General features: G+C 47.1%; 1 protein-coding gene across 1 annotated transcript; it reads left to right on the plus strand.

The window, feature by feature from the left end:
• The first annotated feature begins 502 nt into the window (after nt 1-502).
• TRIL (TLR4 interactor with leucine rich repeats) lies at nt 503-5205 on the plus strand. Its single transcript, XM_055420957.2, has one exon. It carries the CDS (start codon nt 505-507, stop codon nt 2938-2940), a length of 2436 nt encoding a protein of 811 aa, XP_055276932.1. The 5' UTR covers nt 503-504; the 3' UTR covers nt 2941-5205.
• Nucleotides 5206-11487: the final 6282 nt, after the last annotated feature.

Here is an 11487-nt window from a genome sequence, read left to right on the forward strand (position 1 = left end):
GCGCTCCCGCTCCCGCACCCGGAGCGAGGAGGCGCGGGCTGCTGGGGCTAAGCCGCCGGGGCGCAGCAGCCAAGCCGCGCCCGGAGGAGCTCTTGGAAGGGCTCCCGCCTGCAGCTGGGGAATCCGCTCGGCGGGGAGAATCCGTGCCAGGGAATCCAGCTCTCCGGACTCAAGCTGCAAACAAAAAGCTCAGGTCTTGCTCCCTCCCTCCGCCCCCCAACCCCCACCCCGACACGCACCCGGAGAAACAGTTTTCGGCAGAAATGCAACAAGTAGCCCCCGGAGCTCGCAGAGCGCCCTGCGCCGCCTGACTTGGCCAGGCAAAGCCCGCCTGCAGAGACCCGGGCCAGCCACCGGACAAAGGGCGGAGGAGGGGCTGGACAGCGCTGCGAAGTCCGAAAGAGGCCATTTAGCGACTCTGGCCAGGCCAAGGGGAATGCAGAGGAGACACAGAGCCGGCGGCCCAAGAGGACGATCCGGCCGCAGCACGCAGGGCGGGCGGCGATGGAGGCTGCCCGCGCAGTGCGCTTCCTGCTCGTGGTGTGCGGCTGCCTTGCGCTCCCGCCGTGGGCCCAGCCGGTGTGTCCGGAGCGCTGCGACTGCCAGCACCCCCAGCACCTCCTGTGCACCAACAGAGGGCTCCGCGCCGTGCCCAAGACCAGCTCGCTACCGAGCCCACAGGACGTGCTCACCTACAGCCTCGGGGGCAACTTCATAACCAATATCACGGCCTTCGACTTCCACCGCCTGGGGCAGCTCAGACGGCTGGACCTGCAGTACAACCAGATCCGCTCGCTGCACCCCAAGACCTTCGAGAAGCTCTCGCGGCTGGAGGAGCTCTACCTGGGCAACAATCTCTTGCAAGCGCTCGCCCCGGGCACCCTGGCCCCGCTGCGCAAGCTGCGCATCCTCTACGCCAACGGGAACGAGATCGGTCGCCTCAGCCGCGGTTCCTTCGAGGGCCTGGAGAGTCTGGTCAAGCTGCGACTGGACGGGAACGCCCTGGGGGCGCTGCCGGATGCCGTGTTTGCCCCCTTGGGCAACTTGCTTTACCTACATCTGGAGTCCAACCGGATCCGCTTTCTGGGCAAGAACGCCTTCGCCCAACTGGGGAAGCTGCGCTTTCTCAACCTCTCTGCCAACGAGTTGCAGCCCTCCCTACGCCATGCGGCCACCTTCGCACCACTGCGCTCCCTCTCCACTCTCATCCTCTCGGCCAACAGCCTGCAGCACCTCGGGCCGCGCGTCTTCCAGCACCTGTCGCGCCTCGGCCTACTCTCACTCAGGGGCAACCAGCTCACGCACCTCGCGCCCGAGGCTTTTTGGGGGTTAGAGGCCTTACGCGAGCTGCGCCTGGAGGGCAATCGGCTGAGCCATCTGCCGGTGGCACTGCTGGAACCTCTGCATAGCCTGGAGGCGCTGGACCTGAGCGGCAATGAGCTGTCCGCTCTGCACCCCACTGTCTTTGGCCGCCTGGGCCGGCTGCGCGAGCTCAGCTTGCGCGACAACGCGCTCAGCGCCCTCTCCGGGGACATCTTCGCGGCCAGCCCGGCCCTCTACCGGCTGGATCTAGACGGCAATGGCTGGACCTGTGACTGCCGGCTGCGGGGTCTGAAGCGCTGGATGGGCGACTGGCACTCACAGGGCCGGCTCCTCACCGTTTTCGTGCAGTGTCGCCACCCTCCGGCCCTGCGGGGCAAGTACCTGGATTACCTGGATGACCAGCAACTGCAGAACGGGTCTTGCACAGATCCCGCGTCCTCGGTTCCCCCGGTTGCCGACAACAAGCGGCGGCCCCTACCCACAACTCCAGGGGAGGAGGTGGCGCCCCCTGCAGGTGCCCTCGCGGAGGAGCTGCTGCCGCAGCCACAGCCACAGCAGCGGAGTCGATTTCTGCCGGGGATGGCCTGGGATGGGGGCGCGGCCAGGGAGCTTTTGGGTAACCGCAGCGCCCTAAGACTGAGTCGGCGAGGCCCGGGCCTCCAGCAGCCGGGTTCCAAGGCCGCTGCTGCCGCGGGCACGGCGCCACACCCGCTGGACCTCCTCGAGAAGCCTGAGCGGGCACGTCCGACTCCGTCGGATCCTGGCCCCGCGGAACCCACCCAGACGGCCACGCTCTCCTCTGCTCCAGCCGGCGACCCCTGGCAGCGCGCGGCGAAACAGCGCCTGGAGGCGCAGCAGCAGGAGAGCGCCGCCCAGTCCGACGGCGGGGTCGGCTTGCCGCCGCTGGTATCCGACCCGTGTGACTTCAACAAGTTCATCCTGTGCAACTTGACGGTGGAGGCAGTGGGCGCCGACAGCGCCTCGGTACGCTGGGCTGTGCGCGAGCACCGCAGCCCAAGGCCGCTGGGCGGCGCGCGCTTCCGCCTGCTCTTCGACCGCTTTGGCCAGCAGCCTAAATTCCACCGCTTCGTCTACCTGCCCGAGCGCAGCGACTCGGCCACGCTGCGGGAGCTGCGCGGGGACACCCCCTACCTGGTGTGCGTGGAGGGCGTGCTCGGTGGTCGGGTCTGCCCGGTGGCTCCCCGCGACCACTGCGCGGGGCTGGTCACCCTGCCGGAGCCTGGGAGCCGGGGCGGCGTTGACTACCAACTGCTGACCTTGACCTTGCTGGCCGTCAACGCGCTGCTGGTGCTCCTGGCCTTGGCGGCCTGGGCGTCGCGCTGGCTGCGCAGGAAGCTGCGGGCCAGGCGCAAGGGCGGGGCTCCGGTCCACGTTCGCCACATGTACTCTACGCGACGACCTCTGCGCTCCATGGGCACCGGTGTGTCCGCCGACTTCTCTGGCTTCCAGTCTCACCGGCCGCGCACCACGGTGTGCGCGCTCAGCGAAGCGGACCTCATCGAGTTCCCGTGCGACCGCTTCATGGACAGCGGGGGCGGCGGCGCAGGCGGCAGCCTCCGGCGGGAGGACCATCTCCTGCAGCGATTTGCCGACTAGGTAGATCCAGGGCCTCCAGGAGATGTGGAGACCATCTCCTTGGCCCTGGGGAGCCGCCTATCCGCGGGCCCCAGCAACCCACCTCAGGGGAAGATCTCCTTTTATCAGACCTTCTCTTTTCTCCCTTTTGTGCATTTGCCAGAAGGGTCAAGAAGACAGATAGCAGCTAATTCCGCACCACCCCACCAAATCCCGAGGCTCGCTCATGAAGTAAATGGTTGGTATTAGTGGTCAAGACCAAAGATATGGGGAAAATGGATGGTGGGGTCAAGAGACTGGAAGCCTTCTTTACTACGTTGGTGCAGCTGTGAGAATGGACATTTTTAATGCAGTAGTCTGGCCTCTGTGGTAGAAAAGGGTGCTCCTTGCCCCCTACGTGAAAGAATTGGATGCATGTGTTTTTGTTTGTTGGAGTTTTGTTTCTATTTAAGGAAAAAAAGAACGTATTACCATTGCAAAGGTAGCTTGGCAACTGACTCCACTGGTCTGGTGGTCTCTGCCAAGAAGGGTGATGTTGTAAACTGGTGATGAAGTTTAACACACTCGTGGAGGAACTCCTTTGTTGACTGATAGAACGTTCAGGATAACTTAATGTTTAAATAATTAGAGATGCTACTTTTTTTTTTCTTTCAAAAATGTGAAGATTCTGACATTTAACAAACTGACCAGTAAACTCAAGGACCGTTTTAGTTGAGCAGGGCAATTCAACTATTTTCCTTTTAACATTAACATCATGAAAACATTTGCTGACCTTCGGGTTAACTAAGATTACAAAGTTTCTCAGGAGGAGGCTACATGTAAGACTTCTCTGTCAGGGTTGCTCCTGTGGCTTTTTTAATTTTATTTTTTAAACTTATATGTGGAAAAGGAAATTTCAATGCCAAACTCCATAAAAGAATATAAAGTGTACATATTGATGACCCCATGGAGAATGCCATCGTTCTAGTTCACTCTACCACATCTCTGATGACCTGTCCAGGTTGGAATAAATGTGATGTGGTATTTCTCATGTTTTTATCAGTAACATGCAGTTGACTGTGCCATACTTCTCTTGAATGCACAGTTAAGTGATCAAGGTAATTTCCTGATAGGAGGTGAGCAAAAGGTGACTTGCAATTGATAGTGTAATGTTTGATCACGTTATTGTCTTAAATGAAAGAGTGGGGGGGGGGTGAAAAAAATGTACATCAGTGGTTGTATGTTTCTACTAAAACCGGAATATTGTTAGGAATACTTAAACCTCACTGTGAAATAATTATATATTTTGCAAATTAATCCCTCCACTACCCAGTGGTTTTTTATTCCCCATGTTATTAAAACTTACCTTTTAGTTAATAATTGCAGTATTTTTTTAAATGTTTTTGTTTTAAACTTAGGGTTAGTGTTTATTTGTTCAGTTGTTTTCAACTCTTTGGGATACTTTCATTCCTTGATATTTATGAAGTAGATGTTTATCACTAAATGTAGTGCTTTGGTTTACATGAATAATCTAGTGTGTGGTCTAAAAACACAGTCGCTTAGAAGATGTGCAAGATGGTTATATTCATCGTGGTTACAGATTCATTGGCAACAAGGTGCTGGGGAAGCCACTGCAAAGGTGCTAAGGCTAACAGTGAATTTTCTGTTTAGGGCCTTAAGCCCCCGAGGGTCCTGAAGACTCAGGGAATCTGTCATATTCCAGAGATCCTTCAACCCCGTTTCCAACCCTTTTCCTTTTCATCTCCATTGAACCAGGCCTGCCTTGTCCCAACAGCTGAGTAGGAACACAGGGATTTAAATGAACTGATCTTTGTTTATGTTCAGATGAGTAAATGTCCAGACCACTTAAAGTACAGCTGCTTTTCTGGCAGTCTTATCTGTGGGGCCCAAACTTAATAAACCACAGGAAATAGACTGTCATTCTTAGTTTGTGGCCAGGGCTTGCTTCAGATTCTGAGCCTTGGGAGAATTGGAGTTTGCTCTTATTTGCAACCTGTGGTTATCTTGCACCTTTTGTGCTCCTAGCTTTTTCATTCAGAGAGCAATTGCATTTCTTAACTCTTGCTTTTTTTACCCAGCAATGTAATAAAGTGAGTCCCTTTGAAAGTCTGAAACAGACCTCTGGTTCTTCCCACCATCTACCCTTTCAACTGCAAAAATCACTGAAAATGGTTAATGCCTGAATCCATGTAAAAACACTTTCACTGGAAAGTCTTTCAGTGGGAAATGAATAAATGTTATACATTGTTATGTTCAGTTATGTCAATAAACCCACTTACTAATAGAGATGTTTTCTTGTTGGAGTTTCCAAATATTTTACAGCCTTTCATAATGGTACACTGAATTTTTATACAGCAGTTTTCATCAATGAAGATGAAACAAACTGGAAGTCTTTCTGTCCTCTTTCACTGTCTTTTAGTTTCCATTTCCAAGCAGAGTGTGGGCTTTCTTTTTAAGAAATGCTTGTGACTTTCTTCCCAAAGAAACAGTGAGATGGCTTTAGAAGCAGGTGATTCGCCATGATGTGAAAATGCTGTCAAAACACCAGTGACAGCAAAATAATGGGTTTCAGCAGGTTCCAGTTGTTTAAAAAACACTGAATTAAAAGTCAAGCTCTTGGACTATCATGGTCAAAAATAAGAAGAAATTTTCTTGACCTGGAGGCCATCTTTGCCATTAAAAAGTACATGAAAAATAAAATTCCTAAAGAAAAAAAAAAAAAAACTTTGTGAGAGTTAGGAGTGTTCAGTTAAAGAGCCATTGATGCAGTCTGGAATGTGTTGGGGTCCTCAGCTCAGCCAGTAAGATTATTGCTTTCATAAGACAGCTCATTTTATGATGCTCCAGTAATTAGCATGTGTTCAGAACACCTTCACTAATTTGCCAAACACCTGGTTTTTCCCAGAAATACAGTAACATGGGCGGCTACTGCATATTAAGAAACTATTACAGTAGATACTGAGTTACCTGGTATTTGTACCTAACCACTCCCTCCTCTGCTTCTGAGACTTGGAGATAAGTGACTGTGAAGCATTCAAATGCCACAAATGTATTCAAAATTCCAGACCATGACCCAGGATCAAAACATTCTTATAGGCCTCCTATCATCACCATCTCAGAGAATTACAGCATCACTAAAATTCAGAATGATTTTAAGGAAGTGATGAAAGAATTTTAAGTCATCTGGGATTGCTTTCTTTCTGTTTACTTAATCAGTTTGTGTTTGAACTTCTACAGCAGTGAAAATGAGGATCCTGGGTCCTGACTGCATTGCGCTATTTTAAGGAATAAGTAAAAAGTCTTAGCACCAGTTATAAGGCAGATCTTCAATAAGCAGTTCTTCAATGTACCAATAATACATAACAGATGTATTATTGGTATTATTGGTAGCAATATGACCCTAATGGCAGGGTATGACACATTTAGAAGTTATATGGTACATTTTAGAAGTTTCATGGGCAGGTGATCTGCTTAAGCCCTTAACCAATCAAAATTCAGATAATAAATACTACAGTGACTCTTCCCTCTCCTTGTTTTGGTTAATTGAAGCTCTTCTATGATTTAGTGTGGAAGGATCGCTCTTGAAATATTTTCTCATTATTTAAAAAAGAAGTGAATATACTAGTATTTGAGCAACATGTCCTATGTTTAATAAACTCTTGACATAAATTAATACATCTTTTAGATCAGAACTAAGACGGTGTAAATGGTCTTGCTTATATAGTGGCCCCCTACTTCCCATTAACTTAGTGATAGCATCTCCAAGTGTCCTTTTACACTTCCTTTACTTAAAAGGATACTTTGCATTCACAAGTGCTTTTTCTTAGGGATTTAAGGTCACTTTATCCTTCCCAATCATCTGGCAAATAGTATTCATTTTGCATGGGAAACAGAGGTATTTAGAGGTTATACTTATATTGACTACTGAAATAATTAGGGGAAAAAGTAGCTTCCTGATACCTGGTTGCTTTATCTTGGGGCAGAATACCAAAATATCCCACTGCATCTGTTTGAGAGATTTTAAGCTACAGGCATTGTGATTCCTTATGGCACTGAAACGGGGTTTTGTAATTTGGCTGTGAACTAGCATCAGACGGACAAATTGTCATGTACTGACACTGTAAGCAACAGCATCTCCTGAATCTGTAACTTCATAAAAATTTGTTTCAGATTCACCAAATTTTCATAAATGCTAGTCCTGTGCCATAGTTAATGCTGAGACAGCTGTACTGTTTTAGATTAAGACCAATTATAGCCAAATAGCAATTACTCACTTTTCCAAGTTAAAGGTTTTGATGAACTGATGCTTACCCTGCAGCTAACTGTGTACTTAACTCTTAGTATATGTACACACTTTTAATGGTGATCACACTTTTATTCCTTTTTTTCTCAGTCGTGGTGTCCTTCAAAGGATTTTTACTTTAGGAAGTGAAAATGAGTGCAGATAATAACAAATGCCCATATCGGTTCAGTTCAGTTGCTCAGTCATGTCCAACTCTTTGGGGCCTAATGGACTGCAACATGTCAGGCTTCGTTGTTCATCACCAACTCCCAGAGCTTGCTCAAACTCATGTCCATCAAGTCAGTGATGCCATCCAACCAACTCATCCTCTGTCATCCCTTTCTCCTCCTGCCTTCAATCTTGCCCAGCATCAGGGTCTTTTCCAATGAGTCAGATCTTCGCATCAGGTGGCCAAAGTATTGGAGCTTCAGCTTCAGCATCAGTCCTTCCAATGAATATAGACAGACTTTGTTGGAAAAGTAATGTCTCTGCCTTTTAATATGCTGTCTAGGTTGGTCGCAGCTTTTCTTCCAAGGAGCAAGCGTCTTTTAATTTCATGGCTGCAGTCACCATCTGCAGTGATTTTTGGAGCCCAGAAAAATAGTCTCTCACTGTTTCCACTGTTTCCTCAACCTTTTGCCATGAAGTAATGGAACCGGATGCCATGATCTTCGTTTTTTGAATGTTGAGTATTAAGCCAGCTTTTTCATTCTCCTTTTTCACTTTCATCAAGAGGTTCTTCAGTTCCTCTTCACTTTCTGCCATAAGGCTGGTGTCATCTGCATATCTGAGGTTATTGATATTTCTCCTGGCAATCTTGATGCCAGCTTCTGCTTCATCCAGCCTGGCATTTCGCATGATGTACTCTGCATATAAGTTAAATGAGCAGGGTGACAATATACAGCTTTGATGTACTCCTTTCCCGATTTGGAACCAGTCCATTGTTCCATGTCCATTTCTAACTGTTGCTTCTTGACCTGCATACAGATTCCTCAGAAGGCAGGTAAGGTGGTCTGGTATTCCCATCTCTTTAAGAATTTCCCACAGTTTGTTGGGAAACTATACAAAAAAAGATCTTATAGACCCAGATAACCACAATGGTGTGATCACTCACCTAGAGCCAGACATCCTGGAGTCCAAAGTCAAAGGAGTCTTAGGAAGCATCACTACAAACAAAGCTAATGGAGGTGATGGAATTCCAACTGGGCTATTTCAAATCCTAAAAAATGATGCTGTGAAAGTGCTGCACTCAATATGCCAGCAAATTTGGAAAAGTCAGCAGTGGCCACAGGACTGGAAAAGGTCAGTTTTCATTCCAATCCCAAAGAAAGGCAATGCCAAAGAATGTTAAAACTACTGCACAAGTGCACTCATCTCACACGCTAGCAAAGCAATGCTCGAAATTCTCCAAGCCAGGCTTCAACAATATGTGAACCAAGAACTTCCAGATGTTTAAGCTGGATTTAGAAAAAGAGGAACCAGAGATCAAATTGTCAACATCCATTGGATCATCGAAAAAGCAAGAGAGTTCCAGAAAAGCATCTACTTATGCTTTATTGACTATGCCAAAGCCTTTTACTCTCTGAATCACAACAAACACCCACATAGCACCACTCAATAACAGTTCACATTTTGCAGTGTTTGTTTCCAGCCTTAATAAGTGTCTTTATTGACAAAGCCCCAAACTTTCTTTCCCAGCTACCATTGTGAGATTGATGTGTGTCCTTCTGACAGTCAACTTTCCTTTTTCACAGAAGTTATGTTGTGTAAGGTCACAGCAAACGTTAAATTAGCAGACACTGAACTGTTGCTTCCAGGGGGGATTCAGGATTAGGTTCCTGTGAGTCTCTGGTCACAACATTTTCATCAGCTCATCAATATATAACCTTATTTTATATGTGTTTCTGTTTAAAGATGCCGTATTTAGTACATGTCATTGACTCATTAACCTTGAACTCATGGCTCACCGCACTATAATCCATGCCTGAAGGAAGTGTATCTAACACATATATTTTTTCCCCGAGAACTCATCACAGCCTTTCAGGCCTTCCTTAGGGACACTAGCCAGCACTTCTGCACTATGCTTGGGAACCATTTCCAACCACAAAATCACCAACAAAAAGCACAAAAATTAAAAAAAAAAAAATTAGCACCAAATAGACCATGAAAAGGATATTTAGAGTATGAGATACGAAACAAAGCAAAACAGTGTTTTGTTCAGCACCAGCGGGGAACACCCAGGGCCACTCAGATTTCCTACACTCTGTGCATGTTGGCCAGTGACTGTGAAAGTGCTGCATAGCAGTGATTCTGGGGTTACAGATAAATTCAGGTGAGTAGGTGAGCTTGCAAACAAATAACCTGTGAATAATGAAGATCAACCATACGTTTTATCTCCCCAGTCCTTCTCCTGTACCCACTACCCCTTTTCTTAACTCCATAAATTAACTTTTCTATCCTTTGAGCAATCTTTTTTAAAAGCAAAATTGGTACATAATATTAGTTTCAAGTGTACAACATAATCCTTGGATCTTTTTATACAAGGTATACTACAAGTAGTAGTCACAACGATAAGTCTAGTTACTATGTGTCACCATGCAATTGACTGCCTTCACCCATTTCACCCACCTTCCAACCCCCTTCCCCTCAGATACCCATCAATCTGTTCTCCGTATCTCAGAGTTCTGTCTGATTTATTTCACTTAGCATGATATTCTCAAATTCCATCCATGTTGTAAAAAGTGGTGAGATCCCTTTCTTTTTATGACCGTGTAAGCTGTGATTGCTTATTTAACTTATATGCAGAGTACATCATGAGGAGCGCTGGGCTGGAAGAAGCACAAGCTGGAATCAAGATTGCTGGGAGAAATATCAATAACCTCAGATATGCAGATGACACGACCCTTATGGCAGAAAGTGAAGAGGAACTCAAAAGCCTCTTGATGAAAGTGAAAGAGGAGAGTGAAAAGGTTGGCTTGAAGCTCAACATTCAGAAAACAAAGATCATGGCATCTGGTCCCATCACTTCATGGGAAATAGATGGAAAAATAGTGGAAACAGTGTCAGACTTTATTTTTTGGGCTCCAAAATCACTGCAGATACTGATTGCAGCCATGAAATTAAAAGACGCTTGCTCCTTGGAAGGAAAGTTATGACCAACCTTGATAGTATATTAAAAAGTAGAGACATTACTTTGCCAACCAAGGTCCGTCTAGTCAAGGCAATGGTTTTTCCCGTGGTCATGTATGGATGTGAGAGTTGGACTGTAAAGAAAGCTGATCGCCGAAGAATCGATGCTTTTGAACTGTGGTGTTGGAGAAGACTCTTGAGAGTCCCTTGTACTGCAAGGAGATCCAACCAGTCCATTCTAAAGGAGATCAATCCTGGATGTTCATTGGAAGAACTGATGCTAAAGCTGAAACTGCAATACTTTGGCCACCTCATGCGACGAGTTGACTCACTGGAAAAGACTCTGATGCTGGGAAAGGTTGGGGGCGGGAGGAGAAGGGGACGACGGAGAATGAGATGGCTGGATGGCATCACCGACTCTGTGGACATGAGTTTGAGTGTACTCCGGGAGTTGGTGATGGACAGGGAGGCCTGGCGTGCTGTGATTCATGGGGTCGCGGAGAGTCGGACACGACTGAGCGACTGAACTGAACTGAACTGAACTGAAGCTGTGATTCATGGGGTCGCGGAGAGTTGGACACGACTGAGTGACTGAACTGAACTGGACTGAATATTCCACAGTATACGTATATCACATCTTCTCTGTCCATTCATCTGTTGATGGTCACTTAGGTGGTTTCCATATTTTGGCTATTGTAAATAATACTGCAATGAACATAGGGGTGCACTTTTCTTTTTAGTTTAGTGTTTTTTTGTTTTCACTGAATAAATAAATATCCAGAAGTGGGTAGCTGGATAATATAGTAGTTTTATTTTTAGCATTTTCTCTTTTGCATGGTAACCACGTGGGTGTGGTTGTATTGTTGATGATGGTGGCTTTGGGTGTGTGTGTTGAGGATGGAAATGGAAGGGTTGCTTTCTTTTTCTTTTTAGACGATTTTAGTTTGATATTTTCTAGCTATTGTCTCTAAAGTGTTTTGCTCTTTTGCTACATGTGCACAGTCTCTATTTCTTCTTTGGTGCTGTTTATCTTTACATTGAAAATGTACCTACTTGTGTATCTTTTCTTACCTTTGCACATTTACTACTTCCCCAATTTTCAGGCAGTGTGCCACAAAAAGAGGAAAAGGCTAAGTGCATCCCAGGGCTAAGTGCAT

This window comes from Moschus berezovskii, chromosome 3 (genome assembly GCF_049115385.1).
Source record: "Moschus berezovskii isolate FMDL1 chromosome 3, NW_MosBer_1.0, whole genome shotgun sequence".
Classification (NCBI taxonomy): domain Eukaryota; kingdom Metazoa; phylum Chordata; class Mammalia; order Artiodactyla; family Moschidae; genus Moschus; species Moschus berezovskii.

Excerpts from the sequence above, each read along its gene's own strand:
- TRIL (XM_055420957.2), top strand. The coding sequence starts at position 505 with ATGGAGGCTGCCCGCGCAGTGCGCTTCCTGCTCGTGGTGTGCGGCTGC.